Source organism: Delphinapterus leucas, chromosome 8, assembly GCF_059928025.1.
Source record: "Delphinapterus leucas isolate spDelLeu-1000000601 "Yukka" chromosome 8, BTC_Dleu_Yukka2, whole genome shotgun sequence".
Taxonomy (NCBI): Eukaryota; Metazoa; Chordata; class Mammalia; order Artiodactyla; family Monodontidae; genus Delphinapterus; species Delphinapterus leucas.
Window position 1 is genome coordinate 14208204 of NC_143136.1, and position 27678 is coordinate 14235881.

Below are 27678 nucleotides of genomic sequence, written 5' to 3' on the forward strand. Positions count from 1 at the left end.
ATTAATTTTTGTTAATCTTTTGTATCCCCAGCTTCTAGCCCTGAATTACATGATAGGTGCTTGGTAAACATTTGTTGAAAGAATGGATTAGAAGGCTGTAGTTCATGTATTATTTATTATTTAATTCCAAAAATAATACATGGTATTTGTAATAAATAGGAGTAGTATAGAAATGCATGAAGAAATGAAGTAGGGAAAGAAATGCTCCTTTACCTTATAATCTCATCTCCCAGAAGTGTCCTCTATTGACACTCTTATACAAACTTGGTTTATATCCTTCTAGACGTTTTTCCTGTGTTTACCAATCATACATACATACACATATGCATATATGTAGTTCTTATAGGAAAATACAATCTTATGCTACATATACATTTGTTTTGTTTTATATGATACTGGAGCTATCTTTCTAGGTTGGTACATAATAGAGCTCCCTCATTAAAATGATTATGAAATACTTCAGAAAGGTCTAGAACAATACAATGAGCACACCTGTACCCACTACCCAGCTTGATAAATAAAGATTATCAATACATTGAACAGATCCCCCACCTTGCTATCTTGAATTTGGTGTTTCTCATTCCCATGCATTTCTTTATTCTTCACCTAACTGGGTTTATATCTATAACCATTGGAGAGTCTTTGCCTATTTCCAAATTTTATATTAATGGTATAATTCTATATGTGTTTCCTGCAATTTACTTTTTTCACTCAAATTTATGTTTGTGAGATTCATTCAAACTAAAGTGCGTAGTTCAGGTTCATTCACTTCCCTTGATGTAGCATATTCCACTGCAAGAATGTGATATAAATAGTTACCTATTCTTCTATTAGTGTGCATTTAGTTGGTTCCCTCTCCCCCACTACTTTTTTTAGTATTTCAATCAATGCAGCTATAAAACATTCTTGAATTTGCCTGCTTTTGTGCATATGTGAGAATTTCTCCACAGGTTATACCTGGGGGGGGAAATGCTGAAGTGTAGGGTATGTAGATCTTCAACCTTACTAGACGGCGCCAATCTACCTCTCCCAAGTTCTTTCATTATTTTTTAAAGCCGCATAGTATTCCGTGAAAATAACGTACACTAATTTATTTATCCATTCCTTTTGCTAGATATCCATTTGCAATGTCCTATAATACCCATCTGCTGGATATTATTTGGGGAGTTAAAACAATATTAAATATAAAAATTTCATGTTGAGATGATTCTACTAGCAGAGCACTTGAGAGCTTGGAAGGCCCTCTGGGGTATTTTAAGTTCATTTGATCCACTCCGTGGAGAGAGTCAGGTCAATTATTACCATTGCTATGTTTTATCTTCAATGGATGATGAAACCAAACCTGAGGTATTAGGAATCTCAGGTCCTCGCTGGGTGGGCAGCAGAGCCAGGAGGAGTGGCTCACATCCTTGGTTCACAGCTTGTTCCATTCTACTTCTCTGCCTTCTTACACAGTGCAAAGAAAAAAATGTTGCCTACTATTCCAGTTCTACAAGGATCAAGCCATTAGCCACTTCAGTCATTGCACCCTGAGGCAAATTCAGGATGGAGAAAAACAGGATGCATTCTGTGCTTTAGATATACTGGCCCCTAGATAGTTAAGATATCTATCTAAGGAAAAATTTCAATGACCCTAGATTCTTGCATCTTCCCATACATAGAAAAGCACTAACAACAGTAACTGGAGATGTCTGTTCTTTGTGACTAGCAGTCATCATTTTACGCTTGACTACGTGTTTTTCCCAGCAAAAAGGTTCATCTACATACTGGCTCCTGCCTTACCTCTTCAGCGTAGTTCCTCAAAGCTACCTGAGAGCCTGTCTCCTGGGCAATAGTCCTCAGTAAGGTCCCGAATAAAACTTTACTCACAACTTGTACGTTGTGCGATTTTAGTGCAGTCGACAACAGCTACTGAGTGGTTCAGCTGGTAACTATAACTGGTCAGAGCATTGGAAACAATGTGAGAAAGGAAGGCCCCATAAAGATGGAGGAAGAAACACGCCTTCTTTGTTGCACCTGTGAAAACTGCAGAGTATCAGCTCACAGGCTGTGCTGCTGGGCTGCATTGTCCTGCGAAAAGGGAAACAGATGGCAATTTAATAGGAAGCTGATAGCATTGTTTGGGGTTGGGCAGGGGCTCTCTGGGGAACTAGGAGAGAAGCTTTCAGCTAAGAGCCACAGCAGCCTGGAGAAGGAACTTCTGTGGCCACTTCCTGCCCACCTCTGCTCTAGGAGGAGCCCGAGGGGACAGGAGTCATAGGTCTCCATGGTCTGCCTGGTGCTGTTTCTGCCAGAACTCCCTTGAGAAGCCAGAAGTTATGACCCCAGGGTAGAGGCGTGTGTATGTGCGTGTGCGTGTGCGTGTGTGTGTGTGTGTGTTGGAAGAAGGGCTGGCCAGATGGTGAAAGCTGAGTATATAAATGGCATCAGAGCGGGAATGCTGAGGATGGGGAAACACGTTAACCAGATGTGCTTAGGGCACGGGGCACAAACAATGTGCATAATGCCCACCCCTCATTTCTCCCTTTTTCTTTTTTATATGCTGGCACATGTCCTGAACTTGAATGGCTCTGACCTGAATGGATGCAGCTGCTGTGCACAGCTTCTCTTAGGAGTGGTGGGGAAGCATGGTTTAAAAACCGGAAACCCAGGCTCTGCCACTAACCAGCTATGTGATGCTGGGAAAGTCCCTTTGCTTCCCGGCGATGCTTATCCTTTAGGAAATGCCAAGATTCCTTCACCGCTGCAGATCCACCTTGTGCCTACTCTGCAGGTCTGGGGTTGTAGGCTGCTATCGGGGGTTTAAAAGTAAGCAAGATATGATCCCTTCCCAGCACCTTTTCTCCAGCTCCTGCCCAGGTTCTGAATGTCTAGCTCCTGGTTAGCAACCAAGTATCAGACAAAGAATCAGAATTAAGGTTGTTCTGGGAACGAGGAAAACAGGATTGAATGGCTCTGAGGTCTGCTTGGTGCTTCTTTTGAGTTTCCTCCACTGAGAAGGTCGAGTGAGTCACAAATGCTATTCTTTGACACTGAGTATCGTGGTCTGCCCAGCCAAGGCCACCTCCTGAAATCCTCATAACCCAAGACACAAACACCCACGCTGGGTTTGGATGACGCGCCCACTCTTCAATTCTCTCTGGATGCCACTTACATGCCGCATGTCCCTTGATCTGGGTACTCCGGAGTCCCATCCTCTTCTCGCCTTTCCTATTCTCATTGTGTATTCTCCAGCTGGAACATCATGTGATTTCCCACGGTTACCCAAAGACCAATGGTTCCCCGCCCATATTCTCTGGTCTGTGGCTCTCCTCTAAGTTCCATTTTAAATGACTACATGCCATCTCGACTTGAATGACCTGCAGGCGTTGACACTCACCGTGTCCAAACCGCACCCCTCAACCTCACTCCCAGCTGCTTCCTTTCTCCAGCGTTTCCTATTTGATGGCTGACAGCCTCACCTGTAAGCACCATGCTGGGAGGATCCTTGGACCCATCACTGGATCCTTTTTCAAATCAACTCTTTTGGGGTTCTGTTCCTGGTAGAAGAAAATCCAGAGCCTTTACGGTGACCTGAGAAGCCTGGCTGCCTTTCCAGCTTTTTATCCCCTTCTTTGTTCTCACCCGGCAGCCACCTTGAGTTCAGCCTGTGGGTCCCAGGGCCCTCACTCTTGTCCTGATGGGGACAAGGGGGGTACTTTGTCCCCATCAGCTTCCCATCCCTGGAATATTATTTGGGGATATTATTTGGGATATATTATTTTCTTCCCCACATCCAGTCTCCTTACCTGCCTGACTCCTTTCTCCTCACCTTCCAGAACTTCAAATAGCATCTCCTTTCCTTGGGCTTCCTTGGCCCTCTCATCTAGGTTGGTGGCTCCTCCTAGGGGTTTCCATGGTATCCTGCAGTGACCTTGATCCCTGATGACATAATTGAAGGTGCTCTTCCAAAGCGAGACTTGGTGATTATCTCTCCTCTGCTCCAGGCACAGTGGCTGGCTCTCAGCATGTGGGATAAATAAACACATTTTATAAAGAGGGAAAGAAACTCTTTCCCAAAGTTTTCTTGGGGTGTGGGTAGGATCTCAGGGTTTGAATATATCCCCGTACATTTCTGAGATTTGCCGCAGGGAAAAATCCTGAAGGATGTCCACAGGTTCCAACAAATCCTCCTAACTAGCTGATTTCTTAGATTTCCCGGTGCTTCCTGTCACCAGCTTCTCCACTTTGCTGTGAGGAGTTGACCAGTTGGCGACTGTCCAGGAGTTGGTGACTGACAGACACCTGGGCATCTTTTGCCAAGTTTCAGGGAAAAAACAAGGTAGAGAATCGAGTGTCAGCTGTCCAGGTACTGGGCGGCAAAGCTGATGACTTCCCGTAATATATTCATCTGTGCTTTCAACAGAGGCAGTGTGCAAAAATGCAGAGCGCCGTGGAGCCCAGCTGAGGATGTGGCCGTTGCCGTGGGTGGAGGGGTCTGTGAGGAACGGAGGCCGTCACTGGAGGTGAGGTTGGGAGGTCAATATTTCAGGTTCTTGGAGAAATAACTGCAGAGGCAGTCAGTCAGAAGGGGGTGTGGTTGTGCCCCCCTGTCCCATGCCCCGGTTTCTTGGCACTTAGGCAGCCATCAGATTAATGAAATCTTTTCAGTTTTCACAGAATTTACAACCTCACAAGGAAAAAGAATGTTTTCGCACTGGATGGAAGATTTAAAACAACATCCAAAAGAGCAAAACCTTTTCTATATAAGGGCATAAGCACTTGCCTTCTACACAATGTTGCGAGTTAATATCTTTGTCTCAGGGGTATAATTTTTCTCCTCAATCTTTACAGCTATTTCCAGAATTGCAAAGACTATTTACAAAAACTGTGTCTAAAGTCTCAAATGCCCGAGTCAGCTCCATGTGTGGATGGACAGGGGAGAGGTGAGGGGAGTCCTACTGGGGGATGAGAAAGTTATTGCCTTTCAAACGCCAGTGTGTAACCTAAATCAAATTTTTAAAAAAGCTTCAGAACTATAATGCCTTTAAAAAAAAAAAAAACTTGAATGATGCTGAGAAAGTTGAAGCAAAATGAATTTAATTACTGAATCACTGGTGGTAATTAAAAAACAAGTTATCTGTAATAAACTATATTTATAGATTTTTCCAATGCAAAGGTATAGGACTTATGAAACACAAATGATTAGAAGTGTAGGTTAGATTTAGAAAGGAAATCTGAATAGAAATGATTCCCTTCCATGGATAACAATATTTGATGTTAAATTTGGTTCTTTTACTACTCAAGCAATCAACATATATAAAATAAAGTTAGAGTAAACTATATTTTTCATCACAAAAGTGTCTTTTAATTTGTAAAACATCAAGTCACACCATGTTCTACTACAAGCATTAATAAATTGCTTATGTTATGAATTATGTTTAGAAAAATGTGCTTGTCCACATTTTTAGAAGCAGAGCTATCAGAGTAGCAAATAATTTTTAAATGGATATTTAGAACACATTAGGGTGAGTGTTATGTTTAGAGCTTGGGTATTCTTACTGAAGATTATTCAGTTTAAGATTCAACAGCACACACAATCTCTGGGAAATGTGTGTCCTCAGCAAGAGCCTGCTTGGGCATCTTTTCCTTATACTTAGGAAGAAAAATCCGGCCTGGGACATCCGGGTCCCAGAGAGGCACCTCCTCTGTGGTTCACAGGGAGACCACTCAGTTCCTGGGTTCAAGTCTTCCCTCGGTCACTTTTTCACTGCAAGATCTTGGCAAGTTACTTAGCTTTTCTGTGCCTCAGTTTCTTCCTCAGTAATTTGGGGATAATAGTCTCTTCATAGATTTGCTGGAGGATTAAACCAGTTTATGTAAAGCTCTGGAACAGTTTATGATGGGCACGTAGTAAATCTTCAATAGACATGAACAATGATTATTATTGACGTTGGAAAGCTCTCACTCTTTCTAAGGATTTGGCATGAATCAATGTCTTTTGAGTCAGCAGAGCGAATCATTTTCTGTGAACAGTCAATATTATTTAGATAAAGTAACTTCTCTTCAGTGCCTTGGCATCAATTGTTCAAAAATAAAATAAAAAGACAAAGGGGAAAAATTCCTGGCAAAGAGACAAGTTTTGAGAATTGTTTTAAAGCAGTCATTGTATTCAGGTGGCTTACTATAAACAGGGAGGGAGGTAAGGAGGAAATCAGAGCCCATTGTGGGTCCATAAAATGGATGTCTTTTCAACTAAACAGATTGCTATCAGCCTCACAGGGCCGACTCACGTTCCTTTTTGCCCGGTCATTTCCTTTACTGAGTGTAAGAACCACCCACTTGGGTGTTTCTCAGGATTATAGGTTTTTCAGGTCAAACAGAAACCCTGGGAGCGCCCAGCGCAGCCCCATGCACGCGGTTACATTATGCACCGGCTGGGTGCCATCGACCCTGCTGCTGTGGTGTGTCCTGGAAGCTGTTGTGCCTGATTTGCAGAGATTCTCTCAGAGTGTGGCCAGCGGCGACCAGCATCACAGGGTAAGAGCTTGGCTCTGAAATCCTGAAGTCTTCCTGGTGGGCTGAAGGCTGCACGTGGGAATCCCTCCATTCATTTCAGAAGCTGAACCAGTGGGCCCTGCTCACTTGCATCCTCTGTCATCCTCGGCCCCCATGATGGACGAGACATGGGAGCCTCTGGCCATGACTGTCCACCTCCTGGCCAACTCCGGGCATGGCTCGCTTCTGCAGCAAACCCTGGACCAGCTCCTGGACTGCATTTGCCCAGAGGTCCGTGTCTTTCTGGTGTCTGAGCGGGTCAGTCCAGTGAAATACTATGACAAATGCCACTCCAAGCGGTCCCGCTTCCCGGGGATGTCTGTTCTGCTCTTCCTGCACGAAAGCTTCGGAGAGGAGCGGCTGTTTCGCGTCCTTGACTCCCTACAGCATTGGCCGTGGCAGTGCTACCCCACCCAGAATGCGCAGGGAAGACCGTGCCCCTATATTCTTGCCAATCAGGAATTCTATAGTCTGGACAACCAGATGCCCATTTGGGGCGTGAGACAGGTGCACTGTGGCACCGAGATCCTGAGAGTGACGCTCTACTGCAGTTTTGGTAACTACGAGGATGCCATCAGGCTCTATGAGATGATCCTGCAGAGGGAAGCCACCTTGCAGAAGAGCAGCTTCTGTTTCTTCGCGCTCTACTCCACCGAGAGCTTTGCCCTGCAGCTCTCACTGAAGCAGCTGCCCCCTGGAGTGTCGGTGGACCCCAAAGAGGCTTCAGTGTTGCAGTTCAAGGTTCAAGAGATTGGCCAGTTAGTGCCTCTTCTACCCCATCCGTGTGTCCCCATCAGCCATACCCGGTGGCAAACACAGGACTATGACGGCAACAAGATTCTACTTCAGGTATTTCTGTTTGGTCTCCATGATCTTTAGATGCACATGTAACTGTGTGATGTGACATCCAAGAGATGATTTAATGTCGTAGTTCTCAACCTTGGTTGCACACCAAAGTCTCTGGGGAGTTTTCAAACGTTCCCGTGCCATGGCTGCACCCCAAGTCAGTTAGATTAGAATCTTTAGGGGCACACTGGCTTGGGTAATACTTTTAAAACTCCTTGGATGACTCTAATATGTAGCTTGTAACGTGGTTGAGAGGCACTGATTTAATAAAATCCCTTCCTCTGACAGATAAGGAAGTTCAGATTCTGTGAGCTGGTAACTTGCACAAGTAGTTTGCAATAGAATCAGGCAACACCCTACTTCTCAGATTTTCCTTTAATCATGCTACTCAACTATACACAAATACTTTGCCCACTCTTTGGGTCCAGAAATATCATTAGTTCTTTCCATCTGGACCTAAGGAAGCTGAAGCTGTAATTACGGTTGGGGATGTTAAGTATGCCATCCTATTGACTTAATTTTTAAGCATCTTGCATCACTGTCAAATTTTACCCCAAATAAAGTTATATAGTTAGAACCCTTCAAAATAAAATCTTAAAATTAAAGCCTTCTTCTGTAGGCATCCTATTGAAAGCAAGCACAATCGTGATAGCTACCATGTGTCATTTCTTATGAAGGATTATGTGGCAGTTGAACCTTGCTCTTTAGTAGCTGTGTGATTTTTGAGCCTTGGGTTCTTCATTAGCACAATGAGGGTAATATTAGCATCTTCCTAGAGTACAGGTTGTTATCTCTGCTAAATGACCTGACATTTACAAAGTGCTTTAGTGCCTAGAATTCAATTTTAGCTGTTGTTGTTCATATTATGCCCTAGAGTATGTATTTCACATTGATTGTTTTATTTAGTCCTTCTTACAACATAGGAAGTTTTGCAGAAGGGAAAATTGAGGGGTAGAGGGAATAGTTACTTGCCCAAGACACAAGAGGAAGTGTTTACGTGGTTCCAAAGCCAGGCAGCTAACCACTGCAGTCCAGTGCTGTGTGCATGTGTGTGTGTGTGTGTAAGTGTGTGCAGGCAGGGAGGTGTACGTGATATTCACAGCAAAATTTCTGTCCTTGAGAAATGGTCAGTAACCCTTTTAAGGCCTATTGGATAAAGTAAAAACAGGCTAGAAGATGAATTATCTTTCCTTTTGATTAATTTTGTTGTCATCAGCTTTGAGTTATTAATAAAACATGAGTCATATTGATAGTGTATGTGATGATCTCTAAATTATTTACCTTCTCATTCACATAAGGTGGACAGGCACAGTTTCTCTTAGCTGCCTGTTACATAGCTCACTAATTTCCAAGGCATCTAAAGTTTTTCCTTCAGCCTTAGTTAATCTCCAGAATCTAAACCTCACTGTCAAGCAAAAATTTAATATGTGTGTGCAGCAGGGGACACATTTCTGTTTCAAAGGCTAACTGACATTTTAACTTCTGAACCACGGCTTATACAACTTAGTTCCTTTGGAAAGTTAAGTCAAATTTGGGGAGTGAAGAATAGTTTTTTGGATAAAGACGTCAATGAGTTTAGGCTTTTGCCAACAAAATGGGTGATTATCTTCTGGAAACTTCTGTTTCTGGTGTCCTATAAAAGTCCCTGAAGAAAGCATATACAGAGGCTTGGCTATAATACACTATAAAAGATAATACCTTGTAGCTACTTCACTCCTATAATGGGGTGAATTTTTCCGGATAGAAAACCCAGCCCAAACTTCTGTGGGGGCAGAGAGGATGGGGGGGGCAAATGAACTGGCTTTTGTAAGTAAGTAGCCTGAGTCTTGAGGCTTAGGAGCTGACTCCCAGCTCCGCCACTTCCTCAGACGGGCCCTTGTGGTCACCAGCTGGCTGCCAGCAGCTCTGAGGACTACCCTTTTGAGTTCCTCACCCTACAATGGGCCAACAAAACTTCTGGACTTCACGTCAATTGGACCAACTTGGATCCGATTCTCTTCTCTAAATCAATCATTGCATTCTGGGGAATGGGATTAGGTGGATTAGCTTAGTTCTGAGGCAAAGGCTCTACTATCCTGCATCCCGAGATTTTTTGTGGACTCAGACTCTCTTGGCACTCATGGAGGTGGGGGACAAGGGTCCCCAAGGAAGATCAGTGAGGGGACAAATGCTGGGTGGCAAAAATGACTAATGTCCACCAGCGAAAGAAACTAATATCTGTTTAAGGGAGAGCTTTAATCACAAGTTAACTTCCCCATGTGTAACCCCTCCAGGATGGACATGTGTGTGAGGTGGGGGGGAAAGGGGGGGATGCTAGACCCAATGAGGGTGATGGGCAAAGCTTCCCTGAGAGGTGATGCCTGGGCCTGGCTGAGCTGGATGGCCCGGAAGGAAGTAGCTAGATGGGGAAGGGAGGAAAGTGTTCCAAACAGAGGAGATGGTGGGTGACAATGTGTGGAATAGGATTTCCTTAGCAGGCATGTTCAGAAAAGCGCCTGTGGTTCCATGTGGCTGGAGAGAAGGGAGGGGGTCGGGCGGGGGAGGATGGGCAGGTGGGTAGAGGCCACATCATCAGGCACGTGGTCAGCCACTGGAGGTAAGCACCATGAGGACAGGGACCTTTTTCGGTCCACTCTTTTTTTTAAATTTTATTTTATTTACTTTTTTATACAGTAGGTTCTTATTAGTCATCAGTTTTATACACATCAGTGTATATATGTCAATCCCAATCTCCCAATTCATCACACCCCCACCCCCAACCCCCTGTGGCTTTCCCCCGTTGGTGTCCATACGTTTGTTCTCTACATCTGTGTCTCAACTTCTACCCTGCAAACTGGTTCATCTGTACCATTTTTCTAGATTCCACATACATGCGTTAATATACGATATTTGTTTTCCTCTTTCTGACTTACTTCACTCTGTATGACAGTCTCTAGATCCACCCACATCTCAACAAATGACCCAATTTCGTTCCTTTTCATGGCTGAGTAATATTCCATTGTATATATGTACCACATCTTCTTTATCCATTTGTCTGTCGATGGACATTTAGGTTGCTTCCATGACCTGGCAATTGTAAACAGTGCTGCAATGAGCACTGGGGTGCATGTGTCTTTTTGAATTATGGTTTTCTCTGGGTATATGCCCAGTAGTGGGATTGCTGGGTCGTATGGTAGTTCTATTTGTAGTTTTTTAAGGAACCTCCATACTGTTCTCCATAGTGGCTGTATCAATTTACATTCCCACCAACAGTGCAAGAGGGTTCCCTTTTCTCCACACCCTCTCCAGCATTTGTTGTTTGTAGATTTTCTGATGATGCCCATTCTAACCGGTGTGAGGTGATACCTCATTGTAGTTTTGATTTGCATTTCTCTGATAATTAGTGATGTTGAGCAGATTTTCATGTGCATCTTGGCCATTTGTATGTCCTCTTTGGAGAAATGTCTATTTAGGTCTTCTGCCCATTTTTGGATTGGGGTGTTTGTTTCTTTACTATTGAGCTGCATGAGCTGTCTATATATTCGGTCCACTCTTATACTCCCAGTACCTAGAACAGCATCTGGCACATGGTAGGCAAATCCATTCTAGTGTGAATGAGCAAAAGCTTTGCCAATTAGCTTCTATCTTATTCTGACTGCAATCAGCAGTCACTGACAGAGCCACTGAATGGTACTGACATGTACAATTTGCATTATGAGGATCAAAAAGGAGAGTATACATGGAGGTGCTTTGTAAAGTAGAAACTGTAGCACAGTTATTGTCTGTGTAAGAAGGCTGCTAGCTGTCTCTCCATGTCTTTTCCCACATAACCTCCTGTCAGCGCACACTGTCTGATGCTTCTTAGAGCCTAGGATGTGTATTTTTGATGAGATTGATATTAGGGTACCTAGTAGATGCTCAGTAAATGAATGAATGGCTGAATACAAAAGCAGGTATGTCAAATGTTTATTCATCCACCAAGTGTTTATTAAATGCATACCTTGGGCTACCCTATTCTCCACTTGGCAGTTTTCATTCTGCTATCTCAGTCCTTAGTGGATGCATCTTTGGTTTGGCGTCTGACATAAATTTGGGGAAATTCTCAGTCATTATTGTTTCAAACATTTCTTCTATTCCATTCTCTTTCTCATTATTTGTCTACCACTCCTGTTTTAGTTGTCCCATAGTCTTTAGATAGTCTGTTCTGGGTTTATTTTCTCAGACTTTCTTTTTCTCTCTGCTTTTCTTTTTCAAGGATTCTGTTGATACATCCTCTAGCTCAGAGATTCTTTCCTCAGCTGTGTTTAGTCTGCAAATAAGCCCATCAAAAGCATTCTCTATTTCTGTTACAGTGTTGTTGTTGTTGTTTTATCTTTTTGGTTCTTCTTTTAGGATTTCCATCTCTCTTTTCACATTGCCATCTGCTCTTGCATGCCGTTTACTTTATCCATTAGAGTCCTTAGCATATTAATGAGTTGTTTTAAATTACAGGTCTGATAATTACAACATCCCTGCTATGACTGCTTCTGATACTTGCTCTGTCTCTTCAAATTGTGCTTTTTACCTTTTGTAATGCCTTGTAAATTTTTCTTGATAGCCAGGCATGATGTAGCAGGTATAGGAACTGCTGCAAATAAGCCTTTATTAATGTGGTAGTAAGGAGTTGGGGGAGGGGAAGCATTCTATAATTAGGTCTCTGTCTTAGTGAGTCTATGCCTTGAACTGTGAATTTTGCAAGTGTTTAAATTTTTTTTTCCTCCTTGCTCAGGTGGGCGAGAATGGCTAGAGTGGGCTGGAGTTGAGTACTTCCCTTCTCTCACATGGAAGGCTAGAGAAAGCTGGAGTTGGGTATTTCTCTTCACCCAGGTCAGTTAGGCTCTGATAATACGCCAGCATGTTAGGCTCTGGTTAACTAGTTTCCCCTGAGAGAAGGACTTGTAAGAACAGAGTGCTCTGGAGTATTTAAAAATGGTCCCTTTTCACCTAGAGATTCTCATACTAAGTGAAGTAAGTCAGAGAAAAACAGATATCATATGACATCACTTTATATGTGGAATCTAAAAAAAAAATGATACATATGAACTTACTTACAAAACAGACTCACAGACACAGAAGAACTTATGGTTACCAAAGGGGAAAAGGAGTGGAGAGGGATAAATTAGGGGTTTAGGATTAGCAGATACAAACTACTATCTATAAAACAGATAAACAACAAGGATGTATTGTATAGCACAGGGAACTATATTCAATATCTTGTTATAAACTATAATGGAAAGGAATCTGAAAAAGACCTGAATCACTTTGCTGTACACCAGAAACTAACACAACATTGTAAGTCAACTATACTTCAATAAAAAAAAAAAGGTTCCTTTTCTCCTTCTCTTTCCGGAAGCACAAGGGGATTTTTCTCTGATATTTATTGTGAGAGTCTAGTCACGCTCCTGGAGGTAAATCTCACAAAATTGGGGGGGGGGGCTCCCCCGGGACTGGGTCCCCTGGAGTTTTTAACTCTCAGAGTTGTCCACACTAAGCCTCCAGCTATTTGCCAATTACAGTTCAGGTTTTCCTCGCCCCGTCCTGGTTCCTGCAGTGGTTTCCACTTTTGATCCTCTTTTCCGGGAAGCCATGACTCCCCGCATTCATTCGTATGTCTCTCCAATCTTGGGGGCTGCTGTTTGCCCTGTGTCCCCACCTCTCATGCAGATGCTAGAAGAGTTGTAGCTCTCTCTAAGGCCACCGGTGCCTGAGGTCAGGGTCAGCAGTGTTGGCAAATGCTGACCACTCCTTGCTTGAAAGTTTCTCCTCTGTGAGCTTCCATAACTTGGATCTTCTAATTAAAGGATTTATCCTATCTCTCTATCACTTGGACATTTGTTTTCAAAGTTTCAACTCTTTTTGCCCCAAAATCAGGTTTCCTCAACCTCGGCACTATTGACATTTTGGACTAGATAATTCTTTGCCGTGGGGGAGATGTCTTATGCATTACGGGATATTTAGTGCATCCCCAGTGCTACCGTTAGATGCCAGAACCGACTCCACTTCCCTGCAGTTGCGACAACAGGAAATGTCTCCAGACATTATCAAATGCCCTCTGGGGGGTGAAATTTCCCGCAGTTGAGAACCACTGTCCTAAGTTTAAGGTTTCCCTAAGATTAAGAAATAAAGCCCATCCTGGGCATTTAGTTGTCCTCTTTGTTCAACTTACCCCTGTATTTTCATCTCCTCTATCTCCTGAGCTTTTGGCTTTTTCAACTCCCTGTAAGACCATTTAAACATAACGTCTCCTCATCTCAAATTCAGTCCAAACAAAACCAAAGTCATCCTCTGCAGCCCTAACCCCCAATTTCTCCAGCTCTGGTCACCCTCCCATTTGCACAGGTTTTGAAATATGTCATTTTTAAAACCTCTCTTTTTGGAAGACCCACATTCAGGCAGCCCCCCCCTAAACTATTCAAGTTTCCCTTTGGAGCCATTTCTTTTTTTCTCTTTCCTTCCTTAAACCCACCTAACTTCAAATGTGCATTGTTATTACAACGTTCTAACTCTTCACTCTGGCTCCAGGCATCTGCTTGATCCTGCACAGGAGTGTTGAATACATTTTTTTTTTTTTTTTTGCGGTACGCGGGCCTCTCACTAATGTGGCCTCTCCCGTTGCGGAGCACAGGCTCTGGATGCGCAGGCTCAGCGGCCATGGCTCACGGGCCCAGTCGCTCCGCGGCATGCGGGATCTTCCCGGACCGGGGCACGAACCCGTGTCCCCTGCATCGGCAGGCGGACCCTCAACCACTGCGCCACCAGGGAAGCCCTGTTGAATACATTTTTAAATGATGGCTGGATTTATGTTCCTTGTCAGCTCAATAGCAAAGTTAGCAAATAAAATTAAAACTCACTTGTCCGAATTTCAAGGCTCTTCATAGTCAGGCCCCCCCGAATGTTTCCTTTGCTCCCTCCTTCTCTAGTTATTCCACCCTTCTTTCCAGACCTCTAGGCTCACTCCCGCACCCATGTATTTTTCTGTCGTAAAATATACATAACATAAAAATGTATCACTGTAACCGTTTTGAGTGTAGAATTCAGTGCCTAATGGTACTTAATAGCACATTTACACTGTACTCCATCATCACCACTGTCTATTTCCAGAACATTTTCAAGGTTCATCTATGTTGTAGCATGTGTTAGAATTTCCTTCTTTTACAGGCTGAATAATATTCCATTTTATGGATATCTGCCTTTACATACGGCCTGAGCTGTTCCTTGTCCAGAGATGTCTTTCTCTTCCTCTTCATTTGTCTATCCTTTAAGACCCTGTGCAAGTACCACCTCCTCTGTGAAATCTGCTATAAGCGCATTCTTAACTGGAACATTTTACACCGAAACTTTGTAACACACAACTGATTATAGATTTCCTCATTCTTGTACCATATAATTTGGGACTTTATGACTCGCCATCTCTTTTTGGTATTTTATTGTAAATGTTTATGTCTGGTAGAGTACCAGAGAGACAGCTGCTTCTGAACCATTTGTTGATTGATTAACCGCCTGTTGTCAGGAAATAAGTTTCTCTTCAGAAAAGTAAATATTCCAGAAGCTAGTTTGGCAAAAGCAAACATATATTTCTCTTCATTTTATCAACAGACCTTTAGCTAAGATCATCTTGATGTTCTTTATTAGCCATTTAAAATAAAAGAAGATAGTCTCTCGTGAAGTGAGTAATTCATTTGCTTTTTCTGTAGCATTTCTGGGTTCCTTTCTCATGTCTGAGTCTCTTAGAGGCACTCATTCAGACTCTATTCCTCCCGCTTTGTTTCTCTCCTCATTTCCTCCCCGTTCTTCATACCCCACACAGACACACACACACACACAGACACACACACTCCCAACCCTACACGCCCGCTCTCACTCAGTGCTTTGCTTTATGCTGCCCTGAAGGAATCCTTGTAAGCATGGCTCAGAGGTTGCTGCTGCTATAGGATGGTGGGTTAACATCATTGGTTTTGGTTAATAAATTAAAATAAGTACCTTTCAAAAGATCAGTTAATTGGAAGAGACTAGATTCAACTCTTAAGTAAGCAAGTTTGGCATTGTTTTGGGATTTCTTATTATCTATATAATTTGTTCCCATGCAATCTTTTTTTTCCAATGTAGGAGAAATCCTCTTTTGCTATCTCTTGGAATCACTTTTAGCAAAAGACAATATTATTTTCCCTTCATGATGTCAGTCTGCCCCTTAACAGCTTAATCATGTTTCAGTGATGTATATTCTCTTATTTCTCAAGTGTTGAGAGCCAAATGAATGACCAATGATCTTCCTGTTCATCAAGATAATGACTAATGTCCCCTGAAACTCGAAAACACCTACCTCTCAATTTGTAACATTTTACAAATATTTCTTAGAAAGATGGGCCCTAAATGATCAGAATTCCTACAAATGCATTTCAATTGCTTTTTTGGCAAGAGGAGCGTTATTCTCTCTCAAGAGATTTATCTCAACTACTTGCCATTATGTTTCTCCTGGAAATTCTTCACTCCAGCTGCACACACCTGCATCTCTACATTAATAATCTTGCGCTTTCTTTAGCCATATCGTCTAAGGACTTCTCTTAAGAAAGGAAAAGTTGATATTCTCTCTCTTAAAAGACTGCAGAAAGGGCCATCCACAGGATGAATGTCCTGTGGCAGTTTCTTAATAAGACTTTGTATCTACCTAATGGCTAATAATTAGGGGCCATACATTTCTATATGCAAATAATTTATGGTTTGTTAGGCATTAAGCTTTATTTATTTATCCAACAGACATCTAGTGATTACTTACCACGTGTTAGGCATTGTGCTAGGTACCGGAGATACAATGGTGAAGAAGGTGTGTACAATCCCAGCACTTCCAGCTGGCAAAGTCTGGAAGAAGATATAGAGAAGTGAGCAAACAGGTGCAAAATAGTGTGGTAACTACCATGGTATGGAAACTACAGGCTGCCAGGACAGCTAGTAATAATATTTGTGATGATGATAATAGCCAACTTAGGTTTAGCACTACTATTTCCAGGCCCTGTTATCATTTAATCTTCTCAACAACTCTTTGACATTGGTACTTATTATGATCTCCTTTTATAGATGAGGAAACTGAGGCACAGAAAAATTAGGTAACTTGTCTAAAGCCTCACAACTAATTAGTGGCAGAGCCAATATTTAGGGGTACCTAACTCAGATTCAGTGACATGGAGAAGGCTTCTAAGAGGAAATGATGTGTAAGCTTGGAGTTAACAACAGGTATGAAGGGTCAGAGGTGACATATCCCAGACAAAGGAAATAATATACACAAACACTGGCATTAAGAAAGAGCAAATAATGTCCAAAGAATTGAACAAATTTCAATTTTGGCAAGTGGAAGAGGTGGCAAATTAGGCTGGAGTAAGAAGGGACAGACTGTGAAGGGTGTGGGAGCCCATACTAAAGGGCTTAGATTTTTTTCTTAAGAAGAGTAGGAAGCCACTTGAAGTAGGACGGTGACATGATCAAAACTGTTTTCAAAACTCCTCTGGTAGTAGACTGGAGAATGGATTAGAGGGAGGCAAGGCCATCCATGGGGTGTCCCTTCGATGGCTGTTGCAGTAATTCAGACTAGAGAGGATGACAGCCTGCCTAGGGTTAATGGCAGTGGACATGGAGAGACGGGAAGATCTGAGAGATCTTTGAGAAAGAGTCCATGGGAATGCGTGACATGAGGGATAGAGAAGGGAAAATGATGCTCTTGCTTGGTGACTGTGGGGCAAACGATGCCAGGTTCTAAGACAGGGAAGAGTAAGCAGAACAGATTTAGGGTGAGAAGGGGGATGAGTTCAATTTGGGACATGTTGACTTTTAGGACCTTGTGCCTGGAAGACAGTTGGATAGGTAGGTATGAAGCTTAAGAGACAGATCTGAACTATAATTAGACTTTCAGAAGCCTCCATCATTTAGATAATAATTGAAGGCAGGGGATTCAACGAGGCTGGCTGGGAGAGTGTGTAAAGTGAAAAAAGAAGATGGCCGCTTAGCGCTGAAGAACTACCTCCTGTTACAAATTGACAGGGGAGGAGGCTTCTTCAGTGGACCCTGAGAAGGGGTAGATGGAAAGGAAGGAGAAAATCCAGAAGAACGTGTTGACATAGAAGGTTAAGGAGAAGAAGTCTTCATATGTAAAGGAGAAGGGTCAGTCTTGTAAAATTCTACCAGAGCTCAAGTAAAAATTAATGACAAGGAGGCTCCTCTAGATTGGATAGTCTAATATCAACCCTGAATGATTTCTTAATATGGAACTAGCCATGCCGGTTTCCATTTCCAGAAGAAAAAGACCTCATTGGATCAAAAAAAAAAAAAAAAAAGGTAGAATATAATGTCAAATGACCTTCCAGGAGGCAAAGGTGGCAGCTCATCCCTTTGAAGGATTGTACTTGTCACTTTTATTCAATTCAACCGACTTTATTGAAAGTCTGCTATGGGCACAGCATGGCAGAAGGCTGAATAGGACATAGTCTGTTCTTGACACTTAGTTAATGGAAAACATCGGTTACACCTGTTCCTCTTCTCCTTGTCCCATAGGTCCAGTTGAATCCAGGACTTGGTGTTAGGAATGGTGAACTTGCCTTTCTGAATGGCACCTCGGGAGCTGACACGCTTCCCCAGGGCTCCAGGCTGACCCCTGTCTCTGCGATTAGGACCCTAGAGCCGAGAAGCCGAAGGAGCAGGGGCAGGAGGTTCAAGGTAGGGTCGGTGGAGTGGCCTGAGCCTGGTGGGCAGACAGCGTCAGACAGCGCTAGTGGCACTTCGTGGAAAAGCCCTGGCCGCTCAGCTCAGCCCAGCAGCCCAGCTACGGACTCCCAGCTGCCTCTGCCTTCTCTCCACCTCGAACCCGGGGCCAGAATAGAGGTCCTCAGACGGGAAAACAGCTTTGAGAAGCAAGAGGCAGAGACGAATGTTGACACAGGATTCACCGTGGTCAGCTCTGGACCCAGGCAATCTTTTCTGAGCAGATTTCCAAGGGATCTTTGGACCCACCAGCCACCATCCTGCTTGTCAACCCCTTCCTTAGGGGCAGCTGCTTCCAAAAACAACAGAATCTTTAAGGAAAGCGTTCATCCTCTGTCACTTGCTGACCAAAGGGACCTTTGTTCCAGGACGATAATCTCAAAATGTCCCCTTCCTCTGCCAGTCCAGGGTGAAGAAAAAGAAGCAGAAGAAGAATTCTTTATATAGCATAAAACAACTGTGGTTTTCTAAAACACAAAATCAAATAGAATGTTCTAGAAATGGAGCACTGACCCAGAATCAGCCTGTTTCTTGTTCATCTGAGGGGCTCTAAATGCTAGCCATGCACAGATCTGTATCACTTTTATTTCAAATGTTCAAAGTCTAGCAGTGCTGGTGAGTGGTTGTTTATTTGCCGTCATGGTCATAAGGGAACATAGCCAACACACAGGGAAAAAGCCCAATGCCTCACGTCCTTGGAGACACACTAACACAGCTGGGTGTGTTGAGTTCAGTACCTATCAGGGTAATTGCATTATATGCAAATAAGTTGGATGTGTTATGCAATGCTGATTAGAGTCTGTAATTTGGTTTTAATTTTTACTTGCATTGCATTGTTCATCCCCCTGGGCAGCATGGGCTATTTATTCTTTAGTGTTTTTTAGTTTTTATGTGACCTCATTTGGTAACTAGGCCCTGTTCACCACTCACCTCTAGTGACTTTTGCCTTTAAAGTTGTTTGCATCTGGAATGAGTTAACATGCAAAGTGTTTTGAACATTACAAACATTTCTCTTTTTCTCCTGTTTAATGAGCAGCAACACTGGAAACCAAAAAAATCAAGTTAAAAATGAAAGCTGGGCTCTAGGGTTTCCGGCTCCTCCATTTCTTGTTTGTTTCCGCACCACCTCGGTGGGGCCCGTGGTTCATATAATTAAGCAGAGAGGAGTGGAATGTGATTGGATGATTCGAGATCTCCACTGAGTGTGGCAGGAAGATTGCATTGGTTGGGTCACTGGAGCCGGACTTGTGTTTTTTTGGCCATGTTCAAATTCCTGTATTCCTTTGCAGTACTCATTCATTTATTCATTCATTTATACATCCATTCGTGCAACACAGTGTACAAATACCTACCTTTGAATAAGACATTGGTATATGGTACACATACATTCTGTGGCCGTCAAACCCAAAACTTATTTATGGTTTCACTGTATCACAAATCCATTCTATCAATTCTTAAGAACAGGTGGAAGTTCAAACTTATTTCTCTGGGAAACTTTTCCACAGCTGATTACCACACTTGCTGCACAGGCTGTGGTAAGAATTCACAACCTGTGGACGGAGATGGGGCATATTATGAATCGCAATTATAATCATAATGGATGAATTCTTAGTTGCTCATATGATGTATTATTTGGTTGGGTCTATACACACATTTCTTAAAAATCTGAGGTCTGTGTGTTTCAGTTAATTTACAAGGTTATTTGACTCCAAGAACTCCATTTTCCAGAACAGATGTTATGTGACTATAAGTGCTGATTTAGCTGGATCTTTTGGAGACCCCTATACTGAATAGACCTAATTGGAGAGAAGGACCTAATTGGAGAGAATAGACCTAATTCAGGCTTAAGCATGAATCTCATGGCAGCGAGACTGGACTGAGTTTGTGTGCTCTGTCCCCCTAAAAGAGTAGAAATGGAAGAGAGCTGCAAATGGACGAAGACAAGACTTCTAAACGGATTTCTGTCCTTATACTATCAGTATATTCTTATCCCCATGTTCTTTCTTTCCCTCAGATTAAAGTTAGATCTTAGAATGTGGAATGAAGAACTTACTTTTGGTATGGTTTTCTATAATAAGAGTTAAAAAAAAATGAAAGTCTTATTTAAGTTGAATTATTGAGCTGCTTTGAAAAGCACAGCAGGCAGTTTTGAAGTTTCTTTCCGACTTTTTTGAGGTTATCTAATTCCTTTAACATAATACATAGGTAGGAATATAAGTACATGGAAAGCATAAAAAATATTGAGGAATTTGAATGAGTAACTTACAAAATTGACTTGTAAAATAAGACTGTACTCTTTTCTTTTTTTTCTTTTTGCGGTATGCGGGCCTCTCACTGTTGCAGCCTCTCCCGCCGTGGAGCACAGGTTCTGGACGTGCAGGCTCAGCGGCCATGGCTCATGGGCCCAGCCACTCTGTGGCATGTAGGATCTTCCCGGACCGGGGTACGAACCCGCGTCCCCCACATCAGCAGGCGGACTCTCAACCACTGCACCACCAGGGAAGCCCTAGACTGTATTCTTAAAATGTACTCTATTGTATCCTCCTACTCACTATAGGAATCCAATTTACAGCATGATGGGATGGAAATGCCAGTGGGCTATGTGACAGAGGCCCAGATTTTGGTCTCAGTTTAAAATTTACTATTTATATGTGACCTTAAACTCTTTGATCTTCTGTTGCCTTATCTTCTGTACTAAGGTTGTTAGGAAAATCAAGATTATGCGTATGAAAGCATTTGGATACTGTTAAACACTGTAAATATGTAAGGTATTATAATCACAAATGGTCCTCCAGACCCACATTTTTAAAATGTCTTAACAACAAAGGATTTTTTTGAAACAACTTTTAGTGAAAGCAACGCTACAATTAAAAAAAAGAAATCCAACTCTCTAAGATTTTTACTATGTGTGTCATTTATGTTTACACATCTAGGAGGAAAATGATGGATAGAAAGGATCAAATATATCCTAAAGTTCAAAAGAGATTTTATATATAACAGGGACAAACTTATGAACTAGTTTAATCCAAATTATAAAATTATCCAGACTCTTTACTTATTTATACTGTATTTTTAAAAATATATTTATTCTATTTTATTTATTTATTGTTTCTGTCTGTGTAGGGTCTTCATTGCTGTGTGTGGGCATTTATCTGGTTGTGGTGAGCGGGGGATACTCTTCATTGTGGTTCGTGGGCTTCTCATTGTGGTGGCTTCTCTTGTTGTGGAGCACGGGTTATAGGCATGAGGCTTCAGTAGTTGTGGCGCGTGGGCTCAGTAGTTGTGGCACGTGGGCTCAGTAGTTGTGGCGCCTGGGCTTAGCCGCTCCGTGGCATGCGGGATCTTCCCGGACCAGGGATTGAACCCGTGTCTTTGGCACTGACAGGCGGATTCTCAACCATGCTACCACCAGGGAAGCCCTACACTGTATATTTTGAAATGTAACATGTATCACAAGTGACTGCTGGTGGTCAGATAATTTAATATTTTTATAGGTATATTAAAACCAAGTTGCATTACAGTTGTTTGGCTATTTTTAACCTTAATAGTAGTTCACATTTTTTGCAAGCATTACTTGGATATTGCTAAGCATGAATAGAAATGGTAACATTTAGAAACTTGCAAATGTGTTTGTCTCTTAGCGGAGGTAGAGCAGGGGATTTGCAGGCTGACAGGGAAGGAGAGGGACACACCTCGATTTACAAAGGGAAGTGGCACAGGTGCCTCAGCTATACCCCATCTGCCCTCAGCTCTGATGGCGTTACCGAGTCCAAGCTTGTACTGCTCACTTCATGAAAGGCCAAGAAATTGAGAGATGAGTTGTTGGGGCAAAGAATAGCAACTTAATTCAGAAAGCCAGCACACTGAGATGATGGTGGACAGGTGTCCCAGAGAACCATCTTGCTGGTTTTTATTGTTTTTTTTTTTTTTTTTTTTTTTTTGCGGTACGCGGGCCTCTCACTGTTGTGGCCTCTCCCATTGCGGAGCACAGGCTCCGGATGCGCAGGCTCAGCGGCCATGGCTCACGGGCCCAGCCGCTCCGCGGCATGTGGGATCCTCCTGGACCTGGGCACAAACCTGTGTCCCCTGCATCGGCAGGCGGACTCTCAACCACTGCGCCACCAGGGAAGCCCCTTGCTGGGGTTTTGGATGCTAGTTTCTTTTATAGAACAAAGCAGGGCGGGGTGAGAAGGTAAAGTAAAAAAGGTGATAAGTTGTTGCAAATATTTCCTGGCTCCGGCCAGACTTGGGAGGGGAGGTGTTAATTTCTTCCTTCCTGCAGCCATTCATAGGTGAGCCTGGTCAGCATGTTTCCTGTGAACTGAACAGAGGTATTTTAGTTTAATATTCAGGCATGAGAGACAGGGTTCCCAGAGATGGGCCATTATGTATACTTAAGCTATAGGTAATATCCCTTTATAGTGATTAAGTTGTAGCAAAAGCAATAGAATACAAAGGTTAAGGTAAAAGAAACAGATCTAACATGGAGTGAGATTTGTTCTTCCCTATTACAATGGGATTTTGTGGTGGTGACGCTGGTCTTTCCACTGCTCTACCAACAATGCAGTTACGCATGGGAGGTGCTGATAGCACAGAGAGGGATGGAGGCAAGAGTGGGAGGAGGTGAGAACCCCTTCCTTCCCTCCCAGAGAAAGATGGAGAAAGGGGAAGATGAGAGGAGAGAGCAGAATGGGGCCATGAGCACACACCCATTTTCTGTTGATTGGAAACTCCTAAGTTTCATCTCCTCGCTATAAAACTTAGAAATTCCTGGGATAACTTAACCCTGGCTGCCTTTCTTGAGTCTTCTCCAAGCCAGAGTGTGTGGGCTTTTCCTCCCTTTTTTTCTCTTCCTCTTTTCGCCATTCCCCTCCGTTTTCATTCCTTTTTCTTTTCTTTTCTTTCCTTCTTTTCTCTTCCTTCTCTCTCTTCCTGTGTGTGTGTGTGTGTCTGTGTGTGTGTGTGTGTGAATTTGATACTCTCTTCGTTCTTCACTTTGTTTAAAATACTTTGTCTTTGCAGCATCTCCCAAGATTCCACAAGGGGTTGACCTGTAGCTGCAACTTCTGACGGGCCCCCTTGGCTAAGCTCTGAGAGGATCAGAAAGAAGATTTGCTCCTTCTCTGAGGAAATTCTCACTACATTCCAATTCATTGTTGGGGTTCTGCTCTGGGACTGCTCAACCCACATCACTTAGAAACGAGCTGGTCTCTCTTCCCCACAGCTCTCTCCTTCCTTTCACACCTGTCCAACCTTTCTCTGAGGTTTGAGATGTTTCCTGAGCATTTCTTACAATTAGCAATTTAAAATATTGTCTGTAATTTGTGATAGGAAAACAAAAGGAGCTTATGGCCCCAGAGAGTACATAATTAGGATTTATGTTATTAAGAACTCAAGCCTGCTAAACTTCATTTCAAACACATCATTGAAAAAGTCTAGTTATTCCAGAGAATCCATCTGAGCTACCGAAGACATAACTAGGTCTCTGCTTAGCATGCGCAATGTATTCTATTTGCATATTCCATTTTTGCCAGAGATGATTCTGAGGTGTTTCTTTTAAGAACAGTAATTGTAAAGAAGGACAATAATACTAAATCTGAGTTGATGATGGCTGACCTGAGAACCCCCTTCCTAGGTGGGCATTTCTTACTTACGTATTTCCATCTTTACACCAATCCTGTGAGGTCGGTGCTACAATGACCCCCATTTTACAGATGAGAAAACTGAGGCACAGAGAGGTCGAGAGCCTAATCAGGAATGGCACAATAACTAAGCGGCTCAGTTAGGATTAGAATCTGGGCTGTCAGGCTGGCATCTACACCCTTAATCATGCTACTGTCCTGCTCCCCGAAGGGCGTGCAAGAAGGGAGACCTCCACTTCCACACGGTGCCACCCTACCTCCACACCTTGTGCCCCAACAACTGGCATGCCACCCAGGTTTCCTTGTTGCTCCTCCAGCATGCCCCAGACCTGCCCTGGTGGGCCCCTTTTTGTCCTTTTGTTCTCAAATTAAGTCCACTGTCAGGAGGGACTTGACTAGATGGTGTCCTGTTAAAGCAGCCCAGGCACCAGTCCCTGTTGCAGTCCTAGGACCAGAGTAGGTGCTTTTACACGTATATTGTTCAATGAATGCACAGCAAGGGTTGGGAACACCTATGAGGCTTCCATTCTCTAGAAGCCAGAGACAAGAGATTGTCTTAGTCTTCTGGGGCTGCCATAGACTGTGTGGCTTAAACAACAGACATTTACTTCTCACAGCTCTGGAAGCTGGGAAGCCCAAGATCAAGGTGCCAACATGGCCCATTTCTGGTGAGAGCTCTCTTTCCGTCTTGCACCAGCACTTTTTTTCTGTGTCCTCTTGTGGCGCCCAGAGATAAAGGGAGAGAACTCTCTCATGTCTCTGATTTTTTAAAAATTGAGGTATAATTGACATATAACACTATATTAGTTTCAGGTATACAACATAATGATTCCATATTTGTACATATTGCAGAATGATCACCACAATAAGTCTAGTTAAATTCTGTACCACAGTTTTTTTCTTGTGATGAGGACTTTTAAGATTCACTCTCAACACCTTTCATATATGCAATATAGTATTATTAACTATAGACATCCTGCTGTACAAAACATCGCCTCAACTTATTTCTCATGTCTCTTATAAGGGCACTAATCCCATTCATGAGGCCTTCACCCTCATGACCTAATTACCTGCCAAAGTCCCCACCTCCACAGTGGGGATTAGAGCTTCTGCATTTGAATTTGGGAGGACACATCCATTCCATAATAGAGATAAACCATTTCCTTCCTGCCTAGGTCCTAGGGCCATGTTGACTCCGGGCAGCCCCTCTTCACCAGCATTTCCTCCATTTATCAGGTGTGTACTTTCCCTCCTTTATCTGTTGACTGCAGACCTATGACAATTGACAGAACCTCCCTCCTTATCTCCCCTGGTCCTCTTTAGTGTATAAGCATCCTTGTACATTTCCTTCATTGTTGGTGCTGCTGTGCTCTATCAAAGGTTTGGCTTCCTCCATCCATTCCACAAATGTGTCCTGTGTGCTAGACCCCAGGGAAGTGGACCCTCAGATACCCCACACCTTCTGCCTTCAACTCTGGGAGCTTGTCCAGACTCCCTGCACCTCGGCCAGTGAGCCTCACTTCCAAAGGAGCAGGTTTTATCTTCAAGGAAGTAGCCACACTGGACAGTAACAGCAAAAATGACACTGCTGTTCTCACCACGAGGGCTGTTTGAATTCCCATGGGCAGACAGTCAGAGCAAAAATGACACTGTTGCTCTCACCACGAGGGGTGTTTGAATTCCCGTGGGTGTGGACTGTGGTTGAGGCAACCTAACATCTATTATAAGTCACAGTCCTTTTTATATCCCTTTCACAGTTTAGCATTTGCATCTTGGAATTTTCTCTTGCTTTGTGCCATGGTCTAAATCACGAAACTAAGCGTGACTGAATTTCAGCAGGACGTTTTTAGTGGGGTGTGTAAACATCGATACTTACCTTGTTTTTCACCTATCATTAGTCTGTCACTAGAGGGCACTGTTGTGACACTATCCAATGACTGCGGGGGCGTCTCCAAGCTTTTCCCCTTTGCTTCAGCCGGAGAGAGCACAAAGTATTACAGATATTTAAAAATTAATTTCTGTTCAGGAAATTTCCCCATAGGAGTATCAGCAGGAGGCAGAGCCCACCTGAAATACTTTCCATCCGCGCGTCCCCTCGTGATGTTGTCACTAGGCCAATCAGGTGTTCTCCCCTAGAGTCTTGATGTGGAAAAACTCCTTTAGGGTCGGGGGAGGCGGCAGCAGCAGTCCCAGGGAGAAGTGATGTCAGTCTTTGGCTTTGGAGCCCTTACCCCACATTGGTCCAGGGGCCTGCTTTTGGTTGTGATTCATCCTCCTTTTGTTCTTTTGCATCTTTTGAGCCAGTTCTCCAGCCTTCTGATCAATCCGTTCTCAGCTCGCATCGGCTACAATCAGTTCTGTTCTTGCACCAAATAGCTGAGATTGATACAGAGTGAAACACTGATCGGGGTTCAGGCCAAGAACAAAATTGGGGCACATTGTTAGGGAATTGCATTTTCAAAGGGATAAACAAAGATGTTAAAAACCGTCGTTTGGGGGTTCAGTGTCTCTTTGAAGTTCCCCTGGCTTTGATTCTTTTCCTTTTGGATTGCTTCTTTCTTCTCCCTCACGGCCAGACAGTGAGAAGACCCGCCCCCTACCCTTTAGCAGGCGAAGAAGGACTGGACGCAGAGTGGGTGCAGGGTCCCTTCTGAGAAGTAGGTCTGCCTCTAGACTTTTGTCCAGGGAAGATGGAAAGGACCCTATGTGCTACATGTGGTCTGGCCTAGGTCACCAGGACAGGGCCTCAACCTAGAGCCCTTTCATTTACAAGCAAGAGAGACTGAGAACTAATTTAAACAAAAGGGGGAAAGAAGGAAAGCTACAGGGTCATTTAACTGAAAGCCTGCATCAGGTAACCACAGCCCCAGTGTCACATTCCACCAGCCGCGCCCCCTAGTGGAGACAGGAAGTCTTTTCTCAGAGTTCCAGAGAAAATTCTCTGATTGGCCTGGCCTGAGTCACATGTCTATTCCTGGACCAATCACTGTGCCCAGATGATGGGGTTCTCTGATTGGTGACACTGTGGCTGTGTCTGTTTGTGGGAATGAGATTTGGAGGGACACAGGGAGGGAGTTAGACCCACTTGAACAACATGTGGGTCCACACAAGAAAGGGACTTTTTATTAATCAGAAAAAGTGAGAAGAGATGTTGGCTGGCAACGGAAGCAGAGGTCCACTCCTGGCCACAACTGTAGCTGGTAACCAAGGAAGAGCACCTTCTGCATAGTACTTGTGAGGGGGACGCTGGATGCAGCTCCTGGTCTCCTCTTCCTTGCAAAGAGCATAGTTTTTGACAGCATGAGACCTTCCAGTATCCGGCCTCCATCAGCCCATGTTGTTTTCTTTAAAAGCTGTATTAGTTTTCTAGAGTTGTTGTAACAAATACACTGTAAACGTCATGGTGCAAAACAACAGAAGTTATTCCCTCACAGCTCTGGAGGCCAGGTGTCAGAAATCAAGGTGGTGGTGGGGCTACACTCCCTCTGGAGGCCCAGGTGGAGAATCCTTCTCTGCCTCTTCCAGCTTCTCCAGGCGTTCCTTGGCTGCATTTGCAAAACTCTGATCTCTGACTCCATTTCCAAAGTTACCTTCTTCTCTTCTTATATCTCTCTCTGTCTCTTACAGTGACACTTGGTATTGGATTTAGGTCATCCGCCCCCAATAATTCAGGATGATTTCATCTCAAGATCTTTAACTTAATTACGTCTGCAAAGTCCCTTTTTCCAAATAAGGTCACATTTACAGGTTCTGGGAGTTAGGAGAGGGACATAACTTTTGGGAGGCCACCATTCAACCCACTATAGACCCTTATAATTATATGGTTTATAATTTTCTGGTTTAGTTATTTATTTGTATTGCCTGTTACTCTCCCTTAGCCCACGCTACT

The 27678-nt window shown here is 43.3% G+C and overlaps 1 protein-coding gene across 1 annotated transcript; it reads left to right on the forward strand.

Annotated features, from left to right (window-relative positions):
- Positions 1 to 497: 497 nt before the first annotated feature.
- FAM124B (family with sequence similarity 124 member B) lies at positions 498 to 27678 on the forward strand. The gene is made up of 2 exons (XM_030760496.2): positions 498 to 7386; positions 17941 to 27678. The coding sequence occupies exons 1-2, from the start codon at positions 6652 to 6654 to the stop codon at positions 18592 to 18594; spliced, it is 1389 nt and encodes a 462-aa protein (XP_030616356.1). The 5' UTR covers positions 498 to 6651; the 3' UTR covers positions 18595 to 27678.